At 39.2% G+C, this 19,106-nt stretch overlaps 1 protein-coding gene across 2 annotated transcripts in view; it reads right to left on the reverse strand.

Annotated features, from left to right (window-relative positions):
• Window positions 1-178: 178 nt before the first annotated feature.
• The window catches only part of SLC25A21 (solute carrier family 25 member 21), a 506,059-nt gene continuing 487,131 nt past the window's right edge, over window positions 179-19,106 (reverse strand). For both annotated transcript variants that reach the window (XM_046010194.1, XM_046010195.1), the window contains 3 exons: window positions 7,163-7,344; window positions 6,167-6,219; window positions 179-3,163 (listed from right to left, as the gene is read on the reverse strand). In XM_046010194.1, the coding sequence (XP_045866150.1) occupies window positions 3,102-3,163; window positions 6,167-6,219; window positions 7,163-7,344 (297 nt within the window). In that variant the 3' untranslated portion in view covers window positions 179-3,101. The remainder of the gene's footprint in view (window positions 3,164-6,166; window positions 6,220-7,162; window positions 7,345-19,106) is intronic.

The raw sequence follows: 19,106 nt of genomic DNA on the forward strand, positions 1-19,106 counted from the left end.
GCAAAGACACTTAAAATGAACTTTATGTTAAGAAAACCACTGTGAAACTAAATTGTACTGTTATTGTTGGCTTACCTGTGTGTTCAGCAATCTCAGCCCAAAATTATGTTGTAATTTAAAGAAAATGGAAAATTCTGCTCTAATGAATGTAAAAACGGCTTGCTGTGAAGTTTACATTGTTGTACAGAAGCATGGTTCATGTCAAGGTAGACTGGTGGTGGTATTAGAAATACAAATGCTATTTAATTGTTTTAAATTCCCTTTATTCATTTCTGGACTTACAGGACATAGTTTCCATCTTTCTAGAACAGTTGGGTTTTCACTTCAATGTTAATCGCAGAGCTGTGGGGTATACGTGTGTGTGAGCGTGTGCTATGTGTTGTAGTTTAAAACAACTGCTTTTCTTGAGCAAAATTCTACAGTTTTTCTCTTCTGTTTAGAAAGTTCTTCCTGCTTGGCAATATGTAGGCTTGAAACTACGTTTTTAAAACATTGGTACAATTCATCTATTGGAAAATTAATATATTGTGGGTTTTTTTTCTTTTGGTATTAATTCTGTGCAATAACTAAAAGGGCACATCACTAGATGTGGATGTTAAAGAGGCATTCATGAGGTGATCCTGGTTTCTTCCTGTCTGTGCTGTGCACAGTCCACACGGCAGTCCAGTTCCGCCACATCGGTTTCATGGCTTCACTTAAAACTCAGATGGCTAGACAAGCGTTTCAGATCACTAGCATATAAACAGTAAGCAGATTTCTGACACATAAGTTATATTTGAGGAATTGCTTGCTTCAAGCAACAACTATCTTATAGAGAGAGCTTTGAACTGCATTTATTTCTAAAGCAAAATTCAGTGCTACAAACAGAGGATTATAACTTCAGGAGAAGAATAAGCAGAAGGAGCAGATGAACTCTCAGGGCCATAGTCTTCCTTTGATCTTCTAAAACTCCTGTTGACATCTGGAGTTCCCAGTCTGGTGAGAAAATAGACTATAAACCGAATGGAACGAAGATACCAGTCCAATATCTTGGTGGAGACTTTAAAACCATACCATACAGGGACTCTCCTGCCATTCAGAAAAACTGACATAAGGTATAGAATTATCCCTTATCAGATATTTTTTTAGATGGCTACTAGGAGTCTTTAAAAAAATACCAATCATTTGTATGGAAACACAATGAAATATTATTTTCTTTATCTAAATTAAGAAATCTCTTGTTAATGCTATTTATATTTTTTTCTGGTTCTTGTATTAAAAAAAAAATCTAATGTTAATGATATCAAGATTTTTTTTTTCCCTTTTTCCCCCAGGTCTTTTCTTAGCAACAGTGAATTCACATGGAGCAACTTAAAAAAGACAACAGAAAGCTAAAATGCAATTTGCTACCCTAAGCAAAAAATGATTTAAAGCTACTTCTAAAAACCAGAGAAGGAAAATGGGATGGGGTAGGGGGTTGGGATTGTTTGATTTATAAATGCTATTATTATTGGCTAATGTTGACATATTTCCTTTGTTTTTTAGGGGGTAAAAGTGTTTTTAAACTGGCAAGTGCACTCTTCAGAGATCCTTTTCCATCCCATTCATAGGGAGAGGTTAAAGGTTCAATTTCATGGCCTCTATGCAGGCATTTATCTCCCTCACAAGATGCAAGAGCATTACCTGCAAGGATAGAACACAGTTGTACAACAGACACATTCTTAGTTCTTGTTTCTTTTTTTCCCCCTACGTTTAATGACCCTCTTCTGGAATATTGGGCTGAAATATGAATTAAAAACCACGTTGGAAAGGATGTACAACCGAAGGCTGTGTATGTATATACAGTATGTCAAAAAGCCTTTATTTTTATACTTCAAATGCTCTAAATTAATAAAAAGTAATAATTATCATGTTATCTTTTATTTTTTATTTTCAAAATGCTTTAGTGACATAGCCTCACGGTAGAAATATGCCTCAGTAGTAGTTAAGAACAGGTGTCATCTAGAATGGGCAGATATTTTGGATGACTGTAGCTACTGAATAGCATCATTTCAGGATGCAAATATAAAATCAAGTCTGGTTCTCTCAGTGCCAGGGAGCTGTTTCTTAGAGTGCATGTTAGTACAGGAATCTTTGGAAATGCTAAGAATGTACCTCTATTTTGAAACATTTTCCCCTTCAGAGTACACATTTTAATACCACAGATAGTTGACTTCACACCTGAAGCTGTCACTTAAAATGGATAACTTGGAAATGTAGTTTCACTCTAAACGTTCTTTTTAAGAATGGCAGAGGTAAGAGGTCTGAACAAAGATACCTGGATGCAAAAACAGACAGCAAAAATGGGCCCAAGGAGTGGTTCCAACTGTGTTTTAACATGAAAATATTTCAGCAAGAAAAACTGTTTTCAAAGGGAATTATGTGAAGGAAATTTTCATGTGTTCTATTTGCCACAAAAACCTTCATGTATCAGGCTTTAAAAATATGACCTGTTTTAAACTACAGTGCAAAATATAAAGTAGTTTTGGGAAAATATAGTTGTGATGTGTATTATTACTCTAAAGACCACCACCAGATTTAAATTTTAACAAAAAATTCAACCTTTTAAAAATGCCATTTTAGTGTACTTTAAAAACATTTTCCTTGTGCCTTTTAAATATTATTTATGGGAGAATTTAATTCCTTATAAAAACTGTTCAAATTTTGGCTTAATTTTTTTATTACTTTAAGCATTTCTTGACCTTGTGGGAAAAATTAATTATCAATACAATTACAATTACACTGTGAAGCAGTGTAAGAGGAATACAGAGCATGAGATTTATATAGCTTTTATGAAATATATCCAATTTCTATGCTATTTTCTATGTTCAATTTACATACCTCATTACTTCATACTATTTTTCTTCTCACAGATTTATGGATATGGCCAAAACCACAGTCTCAAATTGTCTAGAGATAATTTCTGAAGTATCAAAATAGGTTTTGTTCTTGATTAAACTGTTTCCCCTTAATGACTGTACATAATTGTATAATTATAATTTATAATCATATCAGCTGAACTGATAGTCTCTCCTCACGGTGCTGTAGAGCAAATATCCATGATCTCAACACTTCCTAGGCAATCACCAGTTCTCCTGAAGCCATGAATAGGTGTACTCATAAACCAGCAGCATCACTGCACCACCTAGGAAAGAAAAGAGCAGGTTTTTAAATCTCAAATCCAGCAAAGTAATGTCACTTGCCCCACAGTGGGTTTCTGAATCTGTGAAGTCCCATGCAGCCTATCAGGCAGAGGCTGTGTAGACTTGTCAGTCCTTGGGCTCTAATACATCAATAGAAGGCTATTGTGGAAAATTCTCAGCAAAATCAAGACCATCTGAGTCTCCAAATACCCAAATACATTTTTTCTCTATGAGTTTCTGTAACTTTCATCCTTTCTCATCAGATTCCTTTTCAGGCACTTTTAATTTTTTTAAAGTAAATAAATATAGACACATTTAGTCTTGTAAGGGCATGTGGCATTCCTGCAAACAGAAACCATTCATATTTTTCATATGTAGGCAAGGGATTTATCTTTTTCAGTCCATAATTAGCAGTCCTAATTGCATTCTAGAAGGAAAGCTCTAAAAGGGTGCTTGATAGATGAGTCTAGTTTTCTCTTATGGCCTTCAAATTGTATTGCAGTGTGAAAAATATATATAAAATGAAAAAGCTTCTGAATATTTGAAAATGTACATATTACAAGATATAGCTAGCTTTTAACCTTTTGCTTTTATTTTCTCTGCCTCAGAGACTTGAAAGTTTGGTGGTAGGGCTTGGGTATCACAGATCACTATTTGTCTTGAAAGGTCAACAGGACTGTGATACAGAAAAACAAACACTGATGTTACCTAGAAATCGGGAAAGGCCTTTGCATGTGGATGATTTTGTGTTCTACCTGACGCAATAAATGACACAAATCCCATGCTCTTGAATCTACCTATCCTCTCATGTCTGTGTGAAAAATACTACAAAATCAATATGTGGACAAATATCCTGAGCTCATGGGCTGCATGAATAGAAGATTGACTTCTGACGAAAAGAAATATAACTCGATTTTGATCTTCGTTCTTGTGTACACACTGCTCTGTGTGTGTGTGTGTGTTTTAATCTACAGGCCACACATGTTTGTGTAACCTTATACCAAAGATAATTATCTGTAATTTTATCTGTAATTTTCCTTTTTAACCCATGAAGATACTCTGTGAGACCCCTCTCAGCTGCTGAAGCTCTCTTGGCACTCTGGCAAACAAGAAAAGACCCGCTAAGAGAGGGTTGTTAATACCTATGTAATTGCTGTGTTTACTCTTATTAACTGTTCTCACCGTAGGACAAGAGCATGCAGAAGTGGGTTAGTTTTCAGCCTGGTGATATTTGGAGTTTAAACCACAGACTTCAAGAGCCTCCTTTCATGAGAGGTGACTCGTTGTGAGCCACATGGAGCTGCTTAGGCTGTTACGAAAAGAAGATGGAATGCTTCCTACAATGAAGGATGAAAATCCCAGATATACCCTTTCTTTCACTTTTTTACTCTCTCTGAAAAAAAATAATCTTGTCCTTAAGTCAAAAGTCATACTTTCCTCTCTACCTTTCTTTCCTTTAAAGCTGCTGGGACTTGTGTGTTTGGGGGACTTACATATGAGTGGAGGCCAGGTCCCTGAGGGAGATTTCCAGTCATTCACAGTTTTGTTTAGCCTGGACAGTCCATTCACAACACTTTTCATTGTATTTAACACCACAGCAACTAAGGACACCTCATGCAAAAACATTTAAAAAGCCAACCAAACATTTGCAAGTCTCTAACAAAACTTGGGGTCAGATTATTTAAGAGTTTTGGATTAAGGTTCCAGTCAATTACTGTTTTAGGTAAACTCTCCCTGATGACCACTCTTTTCAGGCCCATCCCCTCCTGACAAAGCTGGGTTAGGGTCATTCCTATGATTTTCTCTAATACTACGTCTACCAGCAGGGTTTTACTGTGTGGTGAAGGGAAAACACCACATACAGAGAGAGTTGCACAAAATCACCAATATTCTTTGTCATTGGCTTTGTTTTTACACACGGGCCCATGACTAACAGGGGGCAAGTCTGAATCTCAAATGTGAAGCAAAATCTGTGCTTAAATGCCTAGAAAGTTGGGGCTAGACGGACTGGGAATTGTGGAAGTGTTTTCTAAATACATGAAAGGGTGAGCTGTCCTCTGCCTCAGGTTAGTAGAAAAGCTGGCTCACTGGGCTGAGGTTCAACGATGGTAAATGTGCCTGTGTGTGAGGGTGGTAGGGCGGGAGGACCCACATGGTGTTAAAAGGGAGGAACGGGGAAGGGGGAGGAGCAGAGGAAGCTTCTGAGAGAGGATACCAGGATGCCTACATAGGTGAATGTGGCCTGGTAAAAAGACAGGCAAGAGCTGGTGTCTACTTCTGTGCTTAGACATGGGGTTGCTTATAATCCAAGACTGTTTGCCCAGGCGGTTGGGTCTGCAGTAGTTATGTTCTTATCTATTGACACAGAGGCAGCTGACTCTCCCTGCCTGTGGGAATGGCAGCCAGTTTTTTGTGGGCTGGTGTCTGGAGGTAAGGCCCTGAGCCAGGAGCCTCCACCATCATGCCTACAAGAGGCCTGGAAGGTGAGTGCCAGGTTGCAGCACTCACCACAGGCCTCCCAGGTGACAGTGAGGATAAGTGGCTCCTGCGCTTCATGGAGGCAAGTTACACTTCCTTTTTGTTTTTGAAATGAAGTTGAGGCAGGAACAAGAATGAACTTGGGGTGGGGGGGGTGGCGATAAGGGGGGAGGGCACCAGGAGAGTTTTATCCAGCTGATCCCTCCCTCATTGAAAATCCTCCCCCCACAGCCTCCTTGCTCACTCAAACTCCAACTGGCTGTGGATCCCTTCCTATTGACTTAAGCTGGGCTTTGGCGTCTATCAGCCTCCAGCAAAGTCTTAAATAGTACCTCGTAAACAAAGGTGGAAAACATTTCTAAGGGATGCCTTCAGTGTCTTGAATACTTGTTGACAACTTTGTATCCTCAAGGTTTCCATCTTTCACAGTGCGATCAACGCATCATGGCTGATCGACACGAATAAAAAAAGAGACACTAGAACAACAAAGAAGGAAGGAAGGATAGAAGTAATAAAAACATCATTACCTGGTCCAAGCCTCATAATCTTGGGAAGCAGGCCTTTGTACAAAGCGAAAATCCTATAATAGGAAGAGAAAGAGAACATTCCTTAATTCTGAATTCTGAAATTAATTCTGAATTCTGAATTCTTAATTTTGAAAGTAGAATGGACCAGCTTCACTGAGATGTTGACCCAGGGTCTCTAAGAAAATTTATTTGAAATCACATCTATCTCAAACCAGGCAATATGTGGCTATGTATTTTCTGCAGCAGACCGGACAGAGGGAAAGGGTTAATGAATATTGCCCAAGCTATGCTGATCACGTCCAACCAGAAATATGACTTTCCTCAGTGAGATGGCTTTAGCTTTGAACATAGGTCCTACTTTCATGACAGCTGTGTATATAGGCAAAATGACTTTTGTAGTTGAATTTAAAAGGCCACAGACTCGGTCTTCACAAAAGACTATGACATAGTGTAGATCAAAATAACAAAAGATTCTTCATTTACTTGAGAATAAGATCTGAGGGAGGAGGGATGAAGAGATGGACATAACACTTAAAGACGAGCAGAAAGAAGCATGTACTTCGGATAAAGAAAACTACCTTCACAGAACTCTCCTGTTTAGTTCTCCCAGGAGACTATAATGAGGCAACATTTTGATTGGATTTACAGTTAGACGACAATCACTCTCCTGCCCATGCGTGAACAGGGTGTATTACAGCATATTATGCAAACTACCCAGGAAAAGGTGCATCCGGACGCTCTAGGACAAACACGCAGAGGTTGTAAGATGGTGGCTGGAGGTTCTGGATGGTGTAGGAACATGCTGCCAAACTTTCATCATTGTATTATCTCTAGAAGTTTGTCATTCTTTAGTGCTTTTCTCTCTCTCTCTCTCTCTCTCTCTCACACACACACACACACACTTTAGGAGATCTTAATGGCTCTCAGCAAAATGTTAATACGCTAGGCTTTTAACAGTACTCGAGTCCTGCACATTTATTAAAATAAGAATGTTACCCTTCTTCCCGGTAGACTGTTGCCATTGTTTGAAAACAGGTTCTGTACTTGATCTCTCCAGGAACTGGCTGAGGCCCTTGAATCCTACTTTTGGCAACATCAAAAGGGATGTTAATGACTGAGGCTATTGTGCCGGAGAGAAGACCAATCCCAAATTTTCTCAAAAACTCCAAGGTTGGATCCTAAAAGAAAAGAAGAATAAAGTAACAGAGAGGGAAGCGGAAGCCCCTAAATTGGCTAAACACTATAAAGCAATATGTATTTAAGCAGAGCATTGCACTCCCCGGCACCCTCCTGTTATTCCAGCGGAACACATTAGGATTTCCTAGGCTGGAACTTGTTTTCTTGACAATCCCATTGGCTATGTTTTTACACATGGTCTAAATTGCTGAAGTACACATTTCCTCACACAGGATTTATAAACACAGTTCATAAAGAAAGACTGGTATGGCATATGGGGATGATTTGTATAATTGGGCTTCACAATGTACTTAGTATTACTGTATCAAAACAGGAGAAATCCAAGCACACTATTAGCTAATTGGCCAGAATATTTTACAAATGACAGCAACTTCCACCATGAAGCCTACTAAAATGCTCATTTGTGTGCGGACCCCCAAATGTTAAATTAAATCAAGGCTACTCTTGGTCTGCTGCTATTCCCCTCCAGGTTTTTTGCATTTATTTTCACGTGTAGCTGATCCACTGTACTGAGAAGTGCTAGCTTCCTGTTATTAACAAACCAACTCGGGGAGTTTGCAAAACAGCCTGTGACATTCTGTGCATTACAAACAGTAGTAAGTTACAGGACTAATTGGCTAAAGAATTTACAACCTATTGTTCCCGAATCTTATTCTTCCTTCATGGCAAAGGAAGGAGAGAGAGAGAGAGAGAGAGAGAGGCACAGAGACAGAGGCCATGGGTGGTGGGGGGGTGGTGAGGTAGGGGAGTTGGAAGGGGGAGAGAGAAAGAGAGAAATATTCCTTCTTTCCGTTTGAATTTCGGTCCTTCACTTTGGTCTGATTTGATTTTTTCCACCCCTCCCTGCTCTGCTTTCTGACATCAAAGTATCTAATTAGGTCTTATGTGGGAGTCACTTTCCTTCAGCTTATTTTTGTGCCCAGTGAGCTCACATTATGCTTTGTTATAATGAATTTGCGGGGAAGTTCTCATTACGTTTTCAGCCTCCGTTCTTGCCCTGAAGAGAGGTCATCCCACAAACCATAAGTTGCTGATGGAGACCATCCACCCCTCCCCCATCCCTCCTCTGCCCTTTCTTTCGGTCAATCTTTCAGGACCATCTTCACACAGGAACAATACAGTGTGGTGCCAAGATACCATTTTGCCCAGCAGGAGAAGGGAAGTGGAGAGACGTACTTGATTAAAATAAAAATAAAAAAAATTATGAAATCATGTCTGAGCATTGCATGCTTCTAGGTTCTATGGAAGAAGAAAACTTCTGGAAGCTCTGAAATTTTCAATTGAACCAAGAGCCAGATACCATCACAGAAACCCCTATGTGGCTAAATATAAAAAGTGAAAGGTTCGGTAATAATTCTTGGATCTGGGCCATACAGGTGCCGGGTAGGTTTAAAGGGATTTAAAAACCAACAGGGTGTTTCAACAGGAAAAACAATGCAGTGATTGCAGTATGAGTGAGGTGTGTTTAAATAATTCCCCCTCCCCCCATTTTTTTCTCTTTTACAAGGAGAGAAAAATGCCTTTATGTTACCCTTCTCCGTTATGGCCCAGAACCAGAGCTGGAGCTCAGGAGGATGGTGGGTTCAGGACTGGCTCTGGTTTGTCTGACCTCGCACAAGTCACCAAATCACACAAGTCCATGTCCAGAAGTTTAACACCCGCCTTACCTTTGTCCTGCATTGTTTTTCTGAGAAACAAAAAACATTAACAGCAGTGAAAGTACTATGAATGTTGTATAAGCCTGGCAGAAAATGGATAGCATTATTATGTAGACTGTCTTCCAAAGTCTCAAAGCATCCCGTCATAAGACTCTCTGATGGAGTCCCTGTGACATAGCCAAGTGCTCCTTTTTCAATTGAAGACAAGGGTGAAAAGGATGACTTGTATGCACCTTGTTTTTTTGAGACAAAGGACCTGTCAAGCATGCAGCTTCTCCCATCTCCCTGTGTGTTCACTGAAGTCTAGAGTTGGAGGAGCGGGGTTCCCTCCCAAGACATTCGATGGAGCTCATTGTGCTTGAGACACCGCTGGAGACTGAAGCCTATGGTCTTCAGGTCATCACAGTCTCCATCTGCACAAGTATGGACCGAACCAGGGTCTCTAGACACTTGTCTTGACTAATAGTCAGGTACCACAGCAGTTCCCCAAACCAGATGTGCATCACAGTCACCTGAGAGCTTTACAAAATATGCATGCCTGGGCTCTCACCTCAGGTTTCCAGATCAAAGTCACATGGGAAAGGGCCTGAAAGTTATTTTAAAAGATCTCTAGGACTTCTGAAGCTCCCAGGCTGAGGACCCACGTCCAGGCATTAGTGATTTTGATATTCCATGTGGGCAAACCAGATGGTCACTTGCTACCCTTCTGGGCATTCTAGGAAGGACAAAAGTCTTCTTGGGACAGCGAGGAGGTATTCCTCACCACCTGGTCCCCGGGGTCTCAGCCAGTTTCTTCCTCAGAGCCCATGGTCTGCTCTACGCAGCAACCCCGCCTGGGGTTGGGTGTGCTAAGGAGAGCCCTCTCAGCTTGCCTCTGCCCTTTTATTTTGTCCCCCCACTACCATTCCCAAAATGCAGCCTCTCGCACACTTCTCCCCTGCGTGCCCTCCCGGCCACTCCCACTGCTCTGGCTTTAGCCCAGGCTCCCCTCACCTTACTAGGTCGTGTTTGCTTTTTGCTCTCTCTCATCTATTCACAGTGCACCAGCTCTCTTCTTGGAAAACAGATCTGCCTGTGGTTTCAAAGACCCCCAATCCTTCCCCACTGCTTGGCAAGTAAAGCCAAAGCTCCTCACTTGGCCTTTGGTTTCTTTCCCACAACATGTGTCCAACTTACGTCTCTGGCCTCCAGATCGATACCTCCACCCCACCCCCATTCTGCAGTCACACTGGTTAAATCATAATTATGCAAATTAACTAAGCACTTTTCTACCTCTTTTCTTCAAACTACTTCCACAGCCTATAAAGTCCTTCTCCATTCTAGTCACCTAACACAGTCCCGCTCCTCCTTTAGGGACCAGCTTAAATCCCACTGTGCCCAGGACACTTTAAAGCATCCCTGTAAAAACCGATTTCTCCCTCCTCCTGTACTCTTGAACCTCTGTATGAACCACAATCTTTGCCTTGGCCAAGGCTCACTGTATGTTTGGTTTATTTTTGCATGTATTTATTTTCCCTGCTGGATTGTGAGCTGGCATAACATAGGAACACATGTTATGTGTTACTCCTCTCAGTGTCATCTGTTACACAGTGTACACAGTAGATGCTAAATAAATGTCTCCTGCTTGGTCTATCAGTGTATTTATTTACTTTTGTAGAAATAATGAGAATCAGGCTTAATCCTTAATTACTATTTCTCAAGACTCAGCGTCTTCTAGCCTAGAAATAAACCTCTATGAACAACTTTATATTTCTATCTTTCTGCCAGGAGGCATTAACATGGGGACATGACAAGGCATTGGACATTTGCAAAGTGGAATATTTCAGGGCAAGTAAATTGAGACTCTTGGGTCACAGAGCCAGGCCTGGGCTTGTTAGATCCCACTGCTCAGTGACTCACAGAGAGAACCATGATATGGCAGCGTGTGACTAGATTTTAGCAGAAGACTGTGATGGGAGTGGAGTAAGATCTTGAAATAGTACACTTAGGGCTCTTCTTTTTTTTTTTTTGCATTCAAGATTTTTTTATTAGTTTTTTTTTTAAATTTATTTATTTTTTCAGCTTAACAGTATTCATTGTTTTTGCACAACACCCAGTGCTTATACTTCCCGATCTTTCGTTAGTAGGGAGAGGCACCCACTTGCCTCAAGAATGAGAGTTTATTGTAGCAAGACTATGAAGAGAGAAAAAAGGCAATACTTAGTGTTTCTGGTTTTCAAATTATGCCTTTTCATGTATTACATCAGCTAGTCTTCACAAACTTTGATGGAAGAACATTATTATTATTCTTGCTTTAAAAATGAATTAACTGAAAGGTTAAGTATAAGAAGGGAATTTTTGTTATATCCATGTGAGCCCAAGACTTTGCTTCAGGGCATAGTTTTTCTACTGTTACTCCTTAGGGTTAGTGGGTGGGCTGGTAGGAGAAGTATCCCAGCACCTCCTGAAATTCTGAGCAATGCTTCTGTGTATGTGTATATGGACTCTTCTGCAGAGAGTGTCTATAGATTTTATCACGCTCAAAGAAGCTTAAAAACAACTTCATGAAACTATTTCCCCCACCAGTAAATTCATAAAGAGGAGGGGAGTTCAGGGGTGAAAACGCTAGGGCTGAAAAAAGAAAGTCCTCATTTTCACAGGGGTTATCAGGCGATTCAACTTTGAGGAAAGGTTTCTGCACACATTCCTGCCCCGGAGTCACGCTGCTCATACTTCAACCATTTCTATGAACTCAGTGGTTCTCAAAGTGTGGCGTTTGAACCACCACCATCAGTACCATGCGGCAACTTATTAGAAATACAAATTGGCATTCTAGCCCAGGCCTATTGATGGGGATGGAGCCCAGCAATCTGTTTAAACAGTCATCCAAATTTAGTCTGATGGATACGAAAGTCTGAGAACCCCTGGTTAATTGGAAGATTATGGTTCATCTCTTTGTATCCCTAGGTTGGATAAGTGATACACTGGGTTGCTCTGGACATGCTGGAAGGGATTTTAAAGCTTTCTTTGGGGCGCCTGGGTGGCTCAGTAGGTTGAACCTCTGCCTTTGGCTCAGGTCATGATCTCAGGGTCCTGGGATCGAGCTCTGCATGGGGTGGGGGGGGGTCTCTGCTCAGTGGGGATCCTGCTTCTCTGCCCCGCTGCCTGATCTCTGTCTGTCAAATGAATAAATAAAATCTTTAAAAAAAAATAAAGCTTGCTTTGGTGGAAACAGGGCTTTGTTTCTTTAAGGCTGCAGAACTGAAAGTGATGCTGTTAACTGTGCTCCAACCTGCTCAGTCCAAAGAAAAATGCACACTTGTGAGGTTTTTGGGGTACCAGTGATAGCTGTCACCTAGTTATTCTGTACCAGCTATCAGTGAATCACTCATGCATTCCTGTCACTAATGATAAAAAACAAGTCACCATGAAATTAATAGTAAAAATAAATAGAAACATAAAATAATATATATGTTTTACAATATTTATATTATTTCTCATAACTTTCACTATGAGAACTAATGGCACTATTAATAACAGTTACTTATTGCTAGAAGCCATCTTATATGCAAAAAATAGATACAAAACATATATATTATGTGAGAACCCCATGGATTAGGTACGTAACACCATTTTACAGATAAGGACACATGACTGAGAAAGCTAAGTCGGTTGTCCGGGATCACACTGCTTGTAAGAGGTGGAGCCTGGACTTGAACTCAGGTTCTTCTGATTTGCAATCATATGCCCTTAACCATTATATCATATTGTTTCTATCCGTCATTCATTTTTTTGTTTATTCATTCAACAAATATTTGCTGGATGTCTATATATGCTTAGTCCTACACGGGTGCTAGAGTTGAGTGTGAAGATAAATGATCCAGAGAAGGGCTGGGGGCGGGTGTGTGATTAAGTATCACAGTACAACGGGATAAGTCATGAAGTGGGAGTGTGAAATATGCAGTAGGGGAGAAGGAAGTTACTCCTGGATTTCACTACTAAAGTCCTGTGAGATAGTACCTAGCTTCTCTGCCTCTTAAAAGTGTAATCACTTCTTGATGTATGTGTCCAACACCCCAACTTTTTTGGAAAGGCCCAAAAAACTGGCATCTTTCTTGCCAGTCTTGGAGCTCTGACAGGTCCAGTACAATCTAGCTATCTAGGGGAGAACTGAGGTGTCATAGCCCTCAGCACAGAAGAAGACAAAAATGGCAGTTGTCTGTTTCTCCCTGAGTAAACTACGTACTAAAACCAGCTGAGGGGCACATGGGTGGCTCAGTTGATTAAGCACCTGCCATCAGCTCAGGTCTGATCTCAGGGTCTTGGGATTGAGCCCCACGTTATTGGGCTCCCTGCTCAACAGGGAGTCTGGTTCTTCTTCTCCCTCTGCCCCTCCCCCTGCTTGTGCACTCTTTCTCTCTCTCTCTTTCTCTCAAATAGATAAAGTCTTTTAAAAAAAACTAAAAGAAAAGAAATAAACAACCAATTGGTTAAAAAGGAGATTAGAAAATACCTTCAGGAGCACCTGGGTGGCTCAGTGGGTTAAAGTCTCTGCCTTCAGCTCAGGTCATAATCCCAGCGTCCTGGGATGGAGCCCCACATTCAGCTCTCTGCTCAGCGGGGAGCCTGCTTCCCCTCCTCTCTCTCTCTCTGCCTGCCTCTCTGTCTACCTGTGATCTCTGTCAAATAAATAAAATCTTAGGAAAAAAAAGCCTCTTTAGAAAATACCTTCAGACAAATATAACTGAAAAAATAATACAGATGAAATGAAAATACAAAACCTATGGAATGCAATAAAAGAAGTATTCAGAGGTAATTTCATAGTGATAAATACCTACATTTTAAAAAATCTTAAATAATCTAATTTTACAGCTCAAGGAGCTAGAAAAAAGAAGAAAAACTCAGTCCAAAAATTAGCAGAAGGGAGGTAATAATAAATATTAAAGCAGGGATAAACGGAGACTAGAAAAAAATTTTAAAAATGACATTGCGTTCATTTTTTTTGAAAAGATAAAAATGACAAACACTTAGCAAGACTAATTAAAATGAAAAAGAGGACTTTAATATAACAGAAGTGAGAAAAGAGACATAACTGGCATCACAGAATTAGAAAAGATGAGACTACTTAGAATAATTTTAGGTCAATAAACTGGACAACCTTGAAAAGTGGATAAATTCCTAGAGAACATACAACTTACCAAGACTAAATCATGAAGAAACAGAAAATCTGAATAGACCTATAACTAGTATGGAGATTTAATCAGCAATCGAAAACTTCACAAAAAAGGAAAGCCTAGGACCGGATGGTTTCACATTGTTGCTACCAAATATATAAAGAAGAATTGATATCAATGCTTCTCAAACTCTTCCAAAAAATTAAAGAGGAAAGAATATTTCCAACTCATTTTATGAGGCTAGCATAATCCTGATACAAAAGCCAAAGACATCACAAGGGGGAAAAAAAAACAAAAATGAAAAACAAAATACAAAACACTATAGGCCAAGATTCCTGGTAAATACAGACATAAAAACCCTCAATAAAATGCTAGCAAATTTAAATTAACAGCACATTAAAAGGATCACACACCATGATAAAGTGAGATCTATTTCTGGGATGCAAAGATTTTTTTAACATAAAAAAAATCAATTAGTGTGATACACCACATTAACAGAATGAAAGATAAAAAAATCATATGATCTTCTCAATAGGTGCAGAAAATGCATTTGACAAAATTCAATATGCTGCACTGTCAATTCCCTCAACAAAGTAGGAACAGAGGAAAGTCCCCAACATAATAAAATCCATGTATGAAAAGCCCAGTTATCACACTAGTGAAAAACTGAAAGCTTTTCCTCTAAGATTAGTTAAGAAGGCAAAGATGCCTGCTCTCATCACGTCTCTTCACCATAGGACTGAAGTCCTAGTCAGAGCAATTAGACAAGAAAATAAAAGACATCCAAATCAGAAGAAGTAAAATTGTCCCAGACAGCATGGACTTATATATAGAAAAACCTAAAGATTCCATAAACAACATTTAGAACTAATAAACAAATTTAGTAAAGTTGCAGGATACAAAATCAACATACAGAAATCTCCCATGTTTCTGTACATTAACAACCAACTATCTATTAAAGAAATTGGGAAAATAATCCCATTTAAAATGCACTAAAATGAATAAAATACTTAGAAATAAATTCAACTAAGGAGGTGAAAGTCTTACATACAGATAACTATAAAACATCAGTGAAAAAAATTAAAGAAGACACAAATGCAGACATCCCATATTCACGGATTGGAATACTTAGTATTGCTAAAATTTCCTTAATACCCAAGTGATCTACAGAATCAATGCAATCCTTATAAAAACCCAATGACATTTTTCATAGAATAGAAAAAAATTCTACAATTCATATGAAATCACAAAGACTACAAAGCTGGAGATCTAAAGCTGGAGGCCTCACACTTCCTGATTTCAAAGTGTATCACAAAGCTATAGGAATCAAAACAGTATGGGGCAGGCATAAAGACAGACATAGACCAGTGGGATGTAACAGTGAGCCCAGAAATAAATCCATGTGTATATGACTAATATTCAACAAGGGTGTCAAGACAATCAGGAAAGAATAATCATTGATAAATGGTGCTGAAAAAAACTGAAAATCCACATGCAAGGGAATGAAATTGAACCCATGTATTATACCATACTCAAAAATAAACTAAAAATGGATTAAAGACTTAAACATTAGACCTGAAACCATAAAAATCCTAGGAGAAGACATATGAGAAAATCTTCATGACATTGGTGTTAGCAATGATTTGATACCAAAAGCACAGGAAACAAAACCAAAAACACACAAGTAGGATTATGTTAAACCAAAAAGCTTCTGAACAGCAAAGGAAACAAAAGATCAAAAAGGCAAGCTATGGAATTGGAGAAAATATTTGCAACCCATGTATCTGTAGAGAATTCATATGTAAAATATATAAGGAACTCCTACAACTCAATACCAAGAAAACGAATAACCTGATTAAAAAATGGGCAGGGGCACCTGCTCAGTCATTTAAGCATGTGACTCTTGATTTCAGCTCAGGTCATGATCTTGGGGTTGTGGGATCGAGCCCTGAGTCTGGTTCTGCACTGGGCATGGAGCCTACTTAAGATTCTCTCTCTTCTTCTCCTCCGTACCTCCCCCCAACACCCTGCACCTCTCTCAAAAATAAAATAAAATTAAGTTAAATTAAATTAAAATAAAATAAAAAAGAATGGGAAAGGACTTGAATAGACATTCTTCCAAAGAAGACAGACAAATGGCCAATAGGTATATGAAGAAATGCTCAACGTCACTAATTATCTGGGAAATGCAGATCAAAACCACAATGAGACATCACTTCATATCTGTCAGAATGGCTATTATAAAAAAAATAAAAGGCAACAAGTTTTGGCAAGGATGGGGAGAAATTGGAATCCTCACACACTACTGGTGGGGGTTCGAAGCGGTGTAGCCTTCATGGAAAACAGTATTGAGTTCTTCCAGAATTAAAAATAGAACCATGATATGGCCTAGCAATCCCACTTTTGGATATTTATCCGACAGAATTGAAATCAGGATGTCAAAGAGATATCACTGCTCTGATTATGGCAGCACTATTCACAATAAGCAAGATACGGAAACGACCTAAACATCATTGACAGAAGAACAGATAAAGCAAACATGGCCTGTGTATACAGTGAAATACTGTTCACCTTCAAGGACACTTTGCCGTATGTGACAACATGGGTGGAAGCTGAGGATGCTATTGAAGTGAAATGAGCCAGTCACAGAAAGACAAATACTTCATGATTCCCCTCATATGAGGTACCTGAAATAGTCAAAGTCATAGAATCGAAGAGTGGAACGGTGGTTGTTGGGGGCTTGGGGGACAGGGAAATGGGAGTTACTAATCAAGTTTCAGTTAAACAAGACGAATAAGTGCTAGACATCTGCCTTACACACTGTACCTAGAGTCGACAATAATGTATTGTGCACTTAAAATTTTGCAAAGGGTAGATCTCATGTAAGTATTTTTACCATAGTAAAATAAAAATTTTAAAAATTTGAGGGAAAAATATGTCACTTAGCCTAAGTAAAATATTTAGGATGGATCACACCTTAATTGTGTAAATGGGTATTAGTGTTGATAAAAAAATCTATCTTGTTATTAAAAATTTCCAACTTACTCCCATAATTTGTTCCAACTGTCATCAATCAGGAAACTTCCTGTGTTCCTAACCCACATTCCTAACGCATAAGCCTAAACTATTTTACTCCAATTTTTTGCTCAATTGCAAGGGCAATCAACTGTCACCATTCTTGATGTAATTCATCATGATTTAAAAACCATTATTGAACTAACCTTTTCTTCCTCATGCTTAAAAACACAATACCTTTAAAATATTCATAAGTAGTATGTATTATTTCCCCACCTACAGATGAGTTTTACTCTTTTCCTCTAAATATTTTCCAATTTTTCTTCTAAAATATGGTACTTTAAACCGGAGCTAAGTGGCCTGAAATGTTAATGTATATTACATGCATTGACCTTATTTTGTGATAGCAATACAAAAGCCAATAGTCGTAGTTTTAAAAAATTATTTAATTCCCCTGTAGTCATTTTTAAGGCTGGTGTTAACATTTCATCTCACAAATGAGAAAACAGAGATGGAGAAAATCTATAACTTGCCAAAGAGACATGGCTAGCTGGTAAGAACCAGAATTTGGAATTAATACCATGTCTCTTACTAGAACTCTCTCTGGCTGCTTCCATCACACTGCGATCTTGTGTGAGCTGCAGAGATGTGTTTACCAGTCCCTCCTTAGGAATATCAATGAGTTTCCCTGACGGGACATATTATTTATAGGCTCTTCACAGCTTAACGAGAAACACAAATAAGTGATCCCACAACACTGGTGGCCATGATGTCCCACAACTTTCAAAATTCAACAAAAGGTACCAAGTCATCAAAAATGAGATCATAGGACTCAAAAGAGTTAACAATCAACACACTACATACTTGTAACTAATTTAACCAACTCATGCAAACATTATATCCACAGCTAAAAACAGTACCAGTAATTTAAGGCAATGGTACTTAAAAAGTTAATATGCAGAGAGGCAAAATGTTTTGATCAAAAGAAGCATATGCCTCTCCTTTTACCTTCCCTGGCATGGGCTTTGATGCCTTGTTTAGTGACTGGCCAGCTGGCTGCTAGCTTGATAAACAGAGAACCTTTGCCCATCTCACAGGCCTTTGTGATTAGGGTCTGGTGTCCTTAAGAAGACATTCCAAACAGAGACATGCCAGAAGGAGGGGGTCAGGAAGATGGGGGAAAGAAGATTTCCTAGCTAGTGAGGACTAGGGGTGGTAAGGGAGATTGGCCAGGAAGCGTGCTGCTCCCCACAAAGCAAGGTTGAGCAGAGTGTAGCAAGGGGCTTTTCACATCAAGGAGCTCAGCACAAATATTGACATTAAAGTCTAGTCACGAACTTCTTCCTATCTTGTCAGCCCAAATTAAATTTCCTTTGCTCCCTGCAATTCACATACCTGTTAATGTCTCCTGGTATCACACTGCATTTGAGATCCTCTCTGACCAGTGTTGACCTAACTTGAAGTCAGTATACCCTGGCCGCCTTAGACAGTCTTCAGTAAACATAAGGAGAAGAATGTTCTCCATTCAGGATTGACTTTGGTTGATGCTAAATTGGATTTATTGTTGCTTGCCAAAAATTGCTAAAATAGTCTTGTCATTTGAAGAACGAAAATTACTGCTCAGAAGTGACTGAAAGAGATTGCTATAAATTGCTTTGGGTAAGACAAAGACAATATGGCGGTCCTCCAAAGAGTCACATGATTTTCTGGGTATCACAAATTACTTCTTGACAGAAATCTTTCATTCTGCTTCCTCTTCCCCCAAGTAGGCTAATAAACTGTTCAAGGGTGGGAAAGTCACAACCACGACAGGATAACTCAAAAGGGAATGAACATTTTAATAAATCCATTACTCAGTTACTAGATTATAGATAATAAACATGTGGTCAAAACCAATTTTAATGGGCTCCCTCACAG

The sequence above is a fragment of the Meles meles genome, chromosome 6 (assembly GCF_922984935.1).
Source record: "Meles meles chromosome 6, mMelMel3.1 paternal haplotype, whole genome shotgun sequence".
NCBI classification, from domain to species: domain Eukaryota; kingdom Metazoa; phylum Chordata; class Mammalia; order Carnivora; family Mustelidae; genus Meles; species Meles meles.